The sequence below is a fragment of the Capsicum annuum genome, chromosome 9 (assembly GCF_002878395.1).
Source record: "Capsicum annuum cultivar UCD-10X-F1 chromosome 9, UCD10Xv1.1, whole genome shotgun sequence".
In the NCBI taxonomy this organism is placed as follows: domain Eukaryota; kingdom Viridiplantae; phylum Streptophyta; class Magnoliopsida; order Solanales; family Solanaceae; genus Capsicum; species Capsicum annuum.
In genome coordinates, this window is record NC_061119.1 from 188,606,590 (window position 1) to 188,619,929 (window position 13,340).

At 37.4% G+C, this 13,340-nt stretch overlaps 1 protein-coding gene across 1 annotated transcript; it reads right to left on the minus strand.

Moving 5' to 3' along the window:
- Positions 1 to 1,104: 1,104 nt before the first annotated feature.
- Positions 1,105 to 2,369, minus strand: LOC107842323 (trihelix transcription factor ASIL1-like). Its single transcript, XM_016686089.2, is given in 2 exon segments — positions 1,105 to 2,312; positions 2,315 to 2,369. Coding segments are annotated over 2 exon segments (1,095 nt in total). The 5' UTR covers positions 2,355 to 2,369; the 3' UTR covers positions 1,105 to 1,257.
- Between the last annotated feature and the right edge of the window lie 10,971 nt (positions 2,370 to 13,340).

The following is a 13,340-nucleotide window of genomic DNA, read 5'->3' on the forward strand; positions in this document are numbered from 1 at the left end:
AGATGCATACTTAACCAAGAGGTTTGTCATCTAGACAGTTCAGGCACATTGCGACCAATTATCAATGTAGAAAATGACCAACTGCCTAAACTTGTATAAGCCCTCAGAAGCTGATTCATGACACATGAAACACCCAACTATCCAAGAAAGATTTTGTTCACCAGCTTTGAGACTGCAAGACAAAGTTGAACAATAACGAAGGTGTTGCACAACTGAGCATATGGAAACAGGAGACCAAGGCGTAGAACATGGGTTTTCGCCACACTACTACTTATGTGCGTTTGATGGCAGGAGGGAATTAGAAAGCTTTTGATGGTGAAAAGTCTGATTTTGAAGAGGAATAACCTCTTATTTCTACTTTCTAGTATCTTTTTGGTGCAACCATGAGATTCCAATCCACATAGAGGATTGGGTGTACTTTGTGGAGAACCATATTCATGTTTAGATCTCTACACTTATTGGAATACTTCTAGTACAAGGAAACTTTCCCATCAATTAATAATATATGTTATCTCAGCTTTTACAGAAAACATAACAACATATGTCACCTTTTATAACTTCAATCTAGTTAACCTCCTTGATAACTACTCATATAAGAAATTTTATACATCAACTCCTTAACCAACGTAAACACAGAAGAAACCTTTCCTAACATTAACTCTAACAATAAGATGAGATTCAAATAATAACTCGGCAGACAGACAATGCATCCCCAATTCACATCCAGTGACAAGCACCAATTCTCCATCCTTGGCTAGTCTTGGTCATTGATCTGTTCTTTATGATTGTCAAACATCATCCCGCGTTTATTTGCACAAGTACAGGTTGAAGAAAATGGTCATATTACATCACTTGTTCACATTTATCAAGTATCCTGAATTTCACCAATGCTAACTCGAAATTATCAGGTTTATTTTCTACAGTCGCATCAAAAAGAATCCAACTAGTGCATGTTAAAAAGAGAAAGCAACTAACAACACCAATCCCAATTTTTCATTCCTCAAGAAGAACCCCAGATCGAAGAAAATGACCAGTTAAGAAAAAAATTCAATAACATAGTATATCATCACTATGATCAATTGGGAACTTCCCAAACATTAAATATCATCTAACAACTTGGATAAGAAACATCTTCATACATATTTGTATCCAACATTCACATAAATAGGTACATGCATACACTAGTGTCAATTGGATTGCTATCTAAAATCAAACACAATGAAATAAACAACAAATTCTCCCACTACAAATACATAGTCACTCACCATCTTGTGTACTATTCTTCGCACGCTTAAGCTTTTCAAGCTGAACTTGTGACTCCATAATAAGCTTCATTCTTTGAATCTCCAAATCCTTTGCGAATTGCATTCTTTGCTTCTCCAATTCCACCATTTGCCTCTGCTTAGCATCTTCAACGCGTTCGTATATCTCTGCAAATCTTCCTATTGCTTCAGCTAACCTGCTACAACCTTCTGCCAATGCCCCATTTTCCTTCCTCCTACTTAAACCGCCCGTGCCTGTAATTGTAGCCGGACTTGAAGTCTCTGATTCCTCCTCCTCTACTTCTTCCTCCGTATCCTCCGAGGCTGCAGCCGCTGCAGCTGCTGCCATAGTAGAGAAATTCCTCCGGGAAACGGCGTCCTCCATGACTGCCGCCGGTCTTTTTGACCGAGGACCAACAGGAACGGCGGACGGTGGAGGAGGAAGCAACGGAGGTGTCTTCCGGCGATTAGTAACCATCGCCGGTGACGCCGTCACCATCACCGGCGATGGCGACGGTTTGAAATTATCACCGATGAGTACATCGAGGCCGTTGAAAAACGGCCATTGCGGTACATACCGACCGTGAGATTGAGAAACCCTAGCTTTCTCGATCTTATACTTCTTCTTCAACGTATCAATCCGGTTTTTACACTGTACATCTGTCCGATATTGCTTCTTCGTATGGCCGTGAAGTGCGTTAACGGCGTTAGCCACCTCTTGCCAGTGTTTCTGCCGGAGATTCCCGCGTTTCAGTTCTAGGTAGTGAGAACCCCACGCTTCCATCAAAGTATGAGTCGCCGCTTCCGACCAACAATCCTCCCTTGACGGAAACGCCGCCAGTCGAGTCGATGCTGCCGGCGTCGGGATCGCCGGTAGTGGAGGAAGAGGTACTAGTTCGTTACGTGTCGGCGACTGCGACAGCGACGGCGACGGAGAATTGTTGTTCAAGGAGGGGCTAGCGACGAGATCGTCGTCGGACATCGGAGAGGTGACGGCGGCGGCGGAATGGGATAGTTGAACGGTGTTGGACGAATTAGGGTTAGAAGAAGAAGAAACTGGGGAAAATGAGTATGATTAAGTCGACGGTACATCGACAAAAATGTGCCGACGATGTTTCGGTTAAGTGGGGGAGGGGGGGGGGGGGGGGTGTTTTGAATTTTAGCTTTTGGTCTTTGAATATTGGGCCGGTTTAGCCCATCTATATTTTTGGGCCTTTAGGCAACATCTGGGCAAAAGTTCTTGAGAATTTTATGTAAAAATTTCGGGTGTTCGGTGTCTTATTTTGGTCGAGTAACTACCCTCATAATGGTTTGCTTTATCTTTTTTGTCGCCTATAAGAAAATTCCTACAAAATTAGTTTCGTTTTTTATATATATATAGAACAATTATCAGAGTGTTCCTTTATATTTCAAATATTTCTAAACAACTTTATACTTATTTTTTCTTCAAAAGGTTATGATGATGTCAATGGAGGCTATGGGTTAGGTATAAGGAATGTTGAAGGAGTGACACTTCTGAATTTTGCTCGGGTGTTTGGATTGGTGGTAGTCAATTCGAACTTTTCCAAGAAGGAGATTCACTTGGCTACCTTTTGTAGTTCGGTGTTTAAGACTCAGACTGACTCATTACTCCTTGGGAAAGAAGATAGGGGTATTTTTAAGGATTGTAAGGTCTTACCGAGTGAGAGTCTTTCGACTTAGCATAGGCTTTTGGTGATGAACTTGGAGATCATAAAGGAGTATAGGAGGAGACGTGTGGAGGATCAACCGAAGATTAGCTGGGGTTGTCTGACTTTGGTCGGTGCATTGGATATGGGGGATAAGTTGATGGCGAGGAAGACTTAGGAGAGTGGAGGGGATGTTGATATATTATGGGACGAGACGATCAATTGCATCAGCGAGACAGCTAGAGAGGTGTTGGGGGCCTCGAAAGGACGTCGCGCAAGCGCCAAGGGGACTGGTGGTGGAACGAAAAGGTGAAGGAAAAGGTAGAGGCTAAGAAGAGAGCATATGCAAAGTTTACTGAGATTAAGGATAAAGAAGATTTTCGAAAAACTAGGGAGGAGTTTAAGGTTGCTAGGTGAGAGGTCAAGTTAGCGGTCACGAGGGCTAAGGATGCTGCTTTCGAGAGTTTATACACATCGTTGGATAGTAAAGGTGGGGATAAAAAGTTATGCAAGCTCGCTAAGGTTAGGGAGGGGAGGGATCGGGACCTGGATCAGGTGAAATGTATAAAGGATGTGGATGGCAAAGTTTTGATGGAGAAGGGCCTTATTAGAAAGAGGTGGCAGTCTTACTTTCATAAGCTCCTGAATGAAGGAAGGAATACTAGCATTGTGTTGGGGGATTTGGAGCATTCTGAGAGCTTTCGCGATTATGGTTATTGTAGGTGTATTAAAGTTGAGGAGTTTAAGGGGGCTATTCGTAGGATTCATAGAGGTAGAGCGACGAGGCTAGATGAGATTTCAGTGGATTTTTGAAAGTGTACTGGAGAGGCAGGTATGGAGTGGTTGACTGGATTGTTTAAATTAATTTTCAAGACGGCGAGGATTCCTAAAGCTTTGAGGTGGAGTACGATGATTCCGTTGTAGAAGAATGAGTGTGACATTCAGGATTGCAACAATATTGGGGTATCAAGTTGTTGAGTCACACTATGAAGGTTTGGGAGAGGATAGTGAAGTTAAGGTTGCGAAGGATTGTTACTTTTTCTGAAAATAAGTTTGGATTTATGCCAGGGCATTCGACTACTGAAGCCATGCATCTCGTCAGGAGACTGGTTGAGTAGTATAGGAAAAGAGAGAAGGATTTGCATATGTTGTTTATCGAATTAGAGAAGACCTATGATAGAGTTTCCAGGGAGGTTCCTTTGAGGTGTTTGGAGGCTAGAGGTGTACCTTTAGTGTATGTTATGGCGATTAAGGATATGTATAATGGAGTCAAGACTCGGATTATGACTGAGGAAGAGGACTCGAAGCACTTTCCCATCTTGATGGAGTTACATCAAGGATCGACGCTTAGTCCATTTTTTTGCCTTGGTGATGGATGTTTTGACGCGACACATTCAAGGTGAGGTGCCTTATTGTTTGCTTTTTGCGGATGATGTAGTCTTAATTGATGAGACACGTAGTGGATTTAATGTTAAATTGGAGGTTTGGAGGCAAACTCTTGAGTCTAAAGGGTTTAGATTGAGCAGGTCAAAGACGGAATATTTGGAGTATAAGTTCAGTGATGTGTCTCATGAGTCTGATGTGGTTGTTAAGCTTAACCCTCATTCTATCAGTAAGAGAGATAGTTTTAAGTATGCGGGGTCTATGATTCAGGAGAATGGAGAGATTGATGAAGATATCACTCATCGGATTAAGGTAGGATGGATGAAATAAAAGATCGCCTCTGGAATTTTGTATGACAAAAAGGTGCCTCCCAAACTTAAAGAAAAGTTCTACAGAGTGGTGATTAGACCAGTTTTGTTGTATGGAGCGGAGTGTTGGCCTGTTAAGAAGGCCCATATCCTGAAAATGAAGGTCGGGGAGATGAGAATCTTCGGTGGATGTGTGAGTGTACTAGGAAAGATAGGATTAGAAATGAGGTTATTCAAGATAAGGTGGGAGTGTCTTCGGTGGAAGCTAAGATGAGGGAAACGAGGTTGAGATGTTTTGGTTATGTGATGAAGAGGAACACGGATGCCCTAGTGGGGAGGTTGGCTAGGGATAATTTCAGACGAGGTAGAGGTAGACCGAAAAAGTATTGGAAGGAGGTGATTAGACATGACATGGAGCAACTCCAGCTTACTGAGGACATGACCTTGGATAGGAAGTTGTGGAGGAAAAGAATTAGGGTAGAAGGTTAGTCTGAGTTTAGGATATTGTATTTTTAGTGTGTTACTTGGAGTATCTTGTTTATGGAATTATTGAATATGTTAATTTCTATTGTATCTTGTTCTTTTATTATTTCTTATCTTAGATTATTTTATATTGAGTCAGGATCTATCGGAAACAGTCTCTCTATCTCACATTTGAGGTAGTGGTATGGACTGCGTACACTTACCCTCTCCAGACCCCACTTGGTGAGAATATATTGGGTATGTTGTCGTTAACTTCATACTTATTTATCTTTCAACTTCTATTTTTTTTTATTTTTCTTTTATTTTTATTTTTTCTTTTCTTTTTTTTTTAATATTTTTTCAACCCTTACTTTTTTATTCATTTCCTCCTCTCAACTTCAATTTTTTTAAAATATTTTTTCTCTTTTTTAATTTTCTTTGATTTTTATGCTTTCTTTTCTCCTTTTTTTTAAAATAAAAATATCTCGACCTTTATTTTTGTTTTGTCTTTTTTTTAATTTTTGCTCAACTTTTATTTTTTTTTCATTTCTCCTCTCAACTTTTATTTCCCCATGGAGAAGAGTCGACACTACTAGATTATATCTTGATTTATGATGTGTTCTATAAATCTTTCCTTAAAAGCAAGACTTAGAATTTTCAAACAACAAGTTCAAGAATTTTCAAACAATAAGTTAGGTACATTTGGCAAGAGTCAACACTACCATGTTGTGTTTTTTAACTTATGAAATGCTTTATAACTCTTGCCTTAGAGACAAGACTTAGCCCAAAGACCATCAAACAATAAGTTATGTCTCATGTGCAAGAGTTTAAACTACTATATTGTGTATTAATTTATGAGATGCTCTATAACTCTACCCTTAGAGGCAAGACTTAGACCAAGAGCTTTCAAGTAATAAGTTACGCCCCATGGGAAAAAGTTGACACTATCACATTGTGTTTTTATTTGTGAGATGTTATATAACTCTTTCCTTATAGGTAATACTTAACCAAAGGGACTTTCAAACAATAAGTTATGCCACATGGGTAAGAATTGACACTACTATATTATGTTTTGATTTATGAGATTCTCTATAACTTTTGTCTTAGAGGCAAAAAATAACCCAAGAACTTTTAAACCATAAGTTATGTCTCATGGACAAGAGCTGACGCTACCACATGATGTCTTGATTTATGAGATGCTTTATAAATCAAGGACTTTCAAACAACAAGTTATACCTCAAGGTAAGAGTTGCACTACAAAAAAAAGGGGAAAATTGACCACAAAAACCAACCACATGTGGTCGGTTTTTCCCAATTTCCGACCACAAAATCGACCAAAATTTGTGATCGATAAAGTAGTGGTAGTTTTTTGGGGTCGGTTTTTTTTAAATATATATATATATTTAAAATTCATTATTATTTTATTAAAATTAGAAAAAATAATTTTAGGGAAAAAAAAGACCACAAGTGGCCCGTTTTTTATTAAATTAACTAATTAATTTTAATATTAAATCGACCACTTATGGTCGGTTTTTAATAAATAAATTAATTAATTAATTAAAAAATTGACCACAAGTAGTCGGTTTTTATTAAATTAATTAATTAAATTTAATAAAAATCAAAAACCGATCACTTGTGGTCGGTTTTTCTGGGAAATTTTAAAAAAATTAAAATCAAAACCCAAATATAGCATGCAACAACAACAATCCAATACAGCAGTAACCAAATCAAATACAGCAACAACAACAACCAAAAACCAAATGTAAATACTTTCAAAGGTGTACAACACATACAAAATGTCCAACAAAAGTTAGTACGAAAAAACTACAACAATAGTTTCAAACAACAAAATGTCTAAATTCAAAGTAGAACACATAAAAAAAAAACTAAAAGTCATCATCATCGAATTCGTCCTCGTCTTCCATATCATCATTCGTGCTGAAATCATCCAGGAGGCCTAGACCTTTTGCAGCCCGAACTGCATCACCAGGACACGAAGGAATAACCCCCGCAGTCTGAATGAAAGAGTTGAACTGCTGCTGCAGCATCTTGATTTGTGATGTTGTTGCCTTCTCCGTCTTCTTCTGCCTCTCTCTCTGTTCAGCAAACCTCTCTTTCTATTTAGCAAGCTCTTCAGTGAGTTGATAAACCATATTTTGTAGTCTTTCAATGATTTCTCTATCAACTGAAGAGCTAGAGTATGCAGCGCCGGATGAACATCTAATATTATCGCCAAAAAGTTTTGTGTGGTATCCGTAGAAATGGCCTCTATTTGTAGGACCCGCAACTTTTGTCCATAACTCCTCCTGTACATGCTGTGGTATTGGGTCACCCTGACTTTCAGGAAGCTGACTACTACGATACTCACCAACAAGACGCATATATTTGTCCTATATTCAAAGTAAAGTTAATACTAAAAGTCAAAAAATATTAAAGTAGTTATAATTGAATAATATCAACTTTGAGAAAAAGATTCATCAATTCAAAATTTATTTCTTACGTGGACAGCTTTTGCACGAGCTTCAAGCCAGACATCTTCATCAGTCGAGTTCTTTTTCTTTTTCAGATGAGTCTGCTCGAATAGCTCATCAGTTGGTATTTCCCTACCCTTTTCTTTTTCCTGCATATGAAAAAATTATCAATGTTCAAATATTAAAAAAATTTAAATAGAAACAAACAATTAAAACTATAAAAGTTACATACCATTTTTTCCTTCACAGCAAGAGTACTTCTGGCACCTGCAGTATGTAGGGAGACACCCTTGGATGATGCCCGGGCTTTCTTTCCTTTTTCACTCAACAATTGGTATTCTACGCTACTCCAATGGCAAAGGTACAGTTGCCATGCGGCTTCAAGAATCCACTTAGGTTTTACCAATTTCTTTCGGGCATAATCCAAGAGATCGTTAAATCTGGCTCTACATCTTATGAAAAAGTTCTTCTTTATAAGAAATGTATTTGCATCACCCCACCGGTAAAATTTCTACAACAAAAATATAATAATATTCAATCTTTTATTCTAACAAAGTGTTAATAAGTAGTCGATAAGTTAAATTTTTACCTTAAATTCTTCAAACATTCTATCCCTGTCAAGTTCTAGAACCTTTTGCCAGCTGGTCCAGTTGCCGTTGAAATGTCAAGTAATGCATATTCGTGCCTTTTGTCCAACTCTAGCATCTGGACTAAACCTACAACACAAGATCAAACAGTAATTTCATAGATCATAATAATATAGTAATGAAAAAATGAGTAACATTATTATATTTAGAAATCTTACCCTCTCGCAACTGGAATAAGATAAATCCTTCTAGAATCATCTCTGTCTCCTGGCTGCCTAGTAAGTGATGGTGGATGCACTGGCGTGGGCGGATCTGAAGCACTAGATAGAGTGCTTCCAAGATGAAGATCCGATAACCCAATAGATCCAACAGAATCACTGTGCGAAGCTGCGTGACTGTTGCAGGAGGGTATCGATGATGGTACATATCTGAAGGGGCCAGTGGTGTCCAATAATCCTGTGCTGGTGGTGGTACGGTCATAGCAGTAGAATGAGTCGGTGCAGACCCATGTAGTGGCCCCACATGCATAGGAGTAGGTATCGAATCCTCGGACGACCTAGAATATGAGGGTCCCGCTGGCGCATCAGCAAATCGACCCTCAGATATATAAATGTCTGTCGGTCGTCTATAAGACGAAAGTTGTCTATTTTTTTTTGGTTTCGTAGTATCAACTTTTGTCTTACCTTTGTCACCTCTGCCTGACATCTAAATTATGTTAAGTTAGCAAATAGTTAGTTACTACAAAATGAATGTATAAGAAAACATTCCAAGTAAACAATTTCAAATTATTAATTCACCTTTCAAATAGCTCCAACAACATGAGATATAGATAAAAATATTTTTATTACTATATAAATCATGGAAAAGTGGAAACAATAAAGTAAAACAGTATATTACATATCAATCTTAAACAAGAAGCATAAAGGTAAATATATAGTACAAAGCATAAAGACATCAATACATAATAAATACAAACTACACATCTAATCCTCCTCTTCTGAAGACTCTCCACTAAACCATTCACCATCTTCGGAGGTTTCCTCATCTCCTACCCACTCAGCCTCTTCTTTCGTAATATTAACTTCTTTAAATATATTTTTCGGGTGATTCAAACCGTCCACTAATTCAACGTCCACTAGCTGGTGATTAATCTGCATTTCATTTTGATACGCAGTCTCCAGCATATTCTCAACCTCCACCCGGCCTATAGGCTTTGTTTTTGTTACAGCCCACTGATCAGACTTGTCATTGTTCAACGGATAAGGAGCATAATACACTTATTTAGCATTTTGCGCTAGAACAAATGGATTATAAATAGGATACGAGTTATTCTTCTTCACTTCAATGATATTATGCTCCCTATGTACTCTTGTGCTTGGATTAAACCACTTACATCGAAAGAGGATAATTTTTTAATTAGAAAACCAGCATACTCCAGTTCTAATATCTCGTGTATGATGCCAAAGTAATCAACATCATCATCACCCTTAACCCAAACACCACTATTATTTATTTTCCTTGTTCTAGAGTGTTGTTCTGTGGAAAATTTAAACTCATTTACTTTGTATTGGGACATTGCATTAGCTTCAACTGGACCTAAAGAAATATCTCTCAAGAGCTGATCGTATTCGCTGCATTTGGTGAATGGTGTACCTAAAAATATTATACATATATATATTTTAGTTGAGGAATGTGTACATGTTTAAACTTTGTAGAAATATTAATACATTTACGAACCTCATTTTTAAACCATGTTGCAAAGGATGCATACACTTGATTTTCATGGAATTGAGTCTTAAATGAACTGAATATCTAACATGGGAAACACAATTAGTTTCTTTAAGTGAATGAGTAAACAAATAAGATATGCTAAAATTTTAATCTCCTTACTTCAGAAAGAGCTCATTTTCCGGGCAATTCAGCATGATATACAAAGTTGCTGACTTACGTTCCGTAGGAGTAAGGCGGAGAGGTATGGTCTTTTTAGCCTTACAACCAGATTGATTAAAATTGATATCGGTTGCAAATTAGGCTTATTCATATCGTCCTAATGATTATTAGGTCAGTTTCTTGAATAAGCAACTTCATCACGAAAGTAGTATGAACAAAATTGAGAAGTTTCTCTTGCAAGATATGCCTCAGCTATAGAGCCTTCCACCCTATGTTTGTTTTTGGGACCCCTTTTCAATTTTTCAATTGCCCTTTACAATGTTAAGGTTAGATGTTTACTATATTTAAAAAAGATATGTATGAATTTAAATATGTTGCAAATGCTTACCGTTCGAATGGATACATCCACCTAGTTTGAACTAGATCGCCTAGCCGAGCTTCGTGCACAAGGTGAATGGGAAGATGTTTCATCACATCGAAGAACGCTGGCGGGAAAATCTTCTCCAGCTTATTGGTGATAATAACAATATTACTTTCCATTCACGCTAGATTTTCTTCTTTTAATGTGGTGGCACATAAGTGCTTGAAGAACAAACTGATCTCTGCTATTGGTTTCCATATGTTTTCAGGTAAACCAATAAAAGAAATTGAAAGTAATTGTTTCATGAAAATATGACAATCATGGATTTTCATTCCATGCAAGATTCCTTGTGTCATATCAACCTTTTTTTTTCAAATTTGAGGCATATCCATCGGGCATCTTCAAACTTTGAACCCACTCACATATTTGACATTTTTGGTCCAACTTGAATGTAAAACTAGCCTTGCTCTTAAGAATATTATTGTTGGCCCCCTGCTGTAAGTGTAATTCTTTGCGGTTGTAATATTCTGGCAAGTCAAGTCTGGCCTTAGGATTATCCTTTGTTTTGCCGGTGACATCCATAACTGTGTTGAACAAGTTTTCAAAATAGTTCTTCTCAATATGCATGACATCAATATTATTTGTAAGTAAATTATTTGGCCAATATTCTAACTACCAAAATATACTTTGTTTAGTCCAGTTATGCGAAACGACATATCCATCAAGCCTGTACAATCATTTCTCGCTGGCGTTAGGCAAATTCTGAACTATTTTCCAGACGTCATGACCAGAAAGCCTTGGAGGTGGACCATCATATTCCCTTCTATTCCTTCTGAATGCATTCTTGAGTATCCTAAATTCATGATCAGGTGGCAAAAAACAACGATGACAATTAAACCATGAATTTTTCCTGCCATGTCTCAATATGAAAGATTTTATTTTTTCCATGCAGTATGGACAAGCCAGCTTTCCAGTTGTCATCCACCCAGACAACATTCCATAAGCAGGAAAATCATTAACAATCCACATTAGATATGCACGCAGATTGAAATTCTATTTAAGAGAGATGTCCCTAATTTCAACCCCCTCATGCCATAAAATTTAAAGTTCATCAATCAAAGGTTGCAAGTAGACATCTATTCCATTTTTTGGATTACGCGGGCCAGGAATAACACAATTTAGAAATATATAGGGACTAGTCATCAACAGGTCAGGAAGAAGATTATAAAGAGTGATAAATACAAGTCAACATGAATATGGCGCACCACCAACTAAAAAAGGAGAGAACACATTCGCACATAACCCTAATCGAATGTTTCGTGTTTCAGCTGCAAAATCTGGATAAGTTGCATCAAAATGGTTCCAAACCTCTCCATCAGATGGATGACACATAACACCAGTGGCCTTCTATTTTCACTATGCCATCTCATATGAGGAGCTGAGCTGTTTGAAGCATACAACCTCTTCAACCTTGGTATAAAAGATAAATAATACATCGCCTTTATAGCAATTTTATTACCAGTAGAACCATGATTATATCGAGAGTGCTGACAAAACTTATAGAACTCTAGCTTAGCATCTTCCTTAAAATATAACATGCAGTCATTTTTACAATAATCAATTCTAACCGAGGAGAGACCTAACTCTGACACCAATCTTTTTGCCTTATAGAAAGAATCAGGAACCTCCAAACCGGGGTCAACTAACTCTTTAATAAGGTCTATCATTGATTCCATTCTTCCTTCAGCAATATTCCAATTAGATTTAATACTTAATAATCTAACAGCAACAGACAAACGAGAATGCGAACACCCGTCAAATAAAGGATGACTAGCAGCATGCAATTCTTTGTAGAAATTGCCCGCTTCGCTATTAGGAACATGTTCAACATTTTTCCTAAAGTCAACCCCGTGTTGCATCCCAAAAGCATCGTGCACCATTTCTGTCATCCTAGTATCTTGATATTCATTATGCCCTGTAGACCTACTACTTTCTCCAACAACAAAGTTATTTTGCGCAACATCCCCATGAATACCATGCAATCTTAAAAAGTACTCGTAAAACCCCTTTCTATAAAGATGTTCCTTTACATCTTCTTCACTTACAAGATTTATACCATCACATCTAACACAAGGACAATGAATAACCCGATAACGTCTCCAGATATCAAGTGTTTTAGCATGTTCAACAAATCTTTTGACACCTTCAACAAATTCCTCCCTAATACCCATTCTATTATCACTGTTTCGTTGATATATCCAACTATAATTAGGTTCCATCTACGCAATCAATCAGATTCAATTAATAAGATCAAGTTACAAAAACTTAACCATTTTCAAGCAACTAAATCACCAAACAAACCACATTCAAACCATAAAAATCTCTTTTAAAGTCTCTAGACTTAACCATTTTCAAGCAACTAAGTCACCTAACAAACCACATTCAATACAAAAAAAAATCCCCTTTAAAGTCCCTAGACTTAACCATTTTCAAGAAACTAAGTCACCTAACAAATCACATTCAAAACACAAAAATCCCCTTTAAAGTCCCTAAACTGAACCATTTTCAACCAACTAAGTCACCTAACAAACCACATTCTAAACAAAAAAAATTCCCTTCGAAGTCCCTATAATTAACCATTTTCAAGTAACTAATCCACCAATCAAACCACATTCTAAATAAAAAAATCACCTCTAAAGTTCCTTCACTTAACCATTTTCAACTAACAAAGTCACCAACCAAGTATCATTCAAAACAAAACAAATATCTCTTTGAAGTCCCTAGACTTAACCATTTTCAAGTAACTAAGCCACCAAACAAACCACATTCCTTCAAAGTCCCTACACTTAACCATTTTCAACTAAGTCACCTAATAAACCACATTCAAAACAAAAAAAAATCCTTTAAAGTCTCTAGACTTAACCATTTTCAAGTGACTAAGTCACCAAA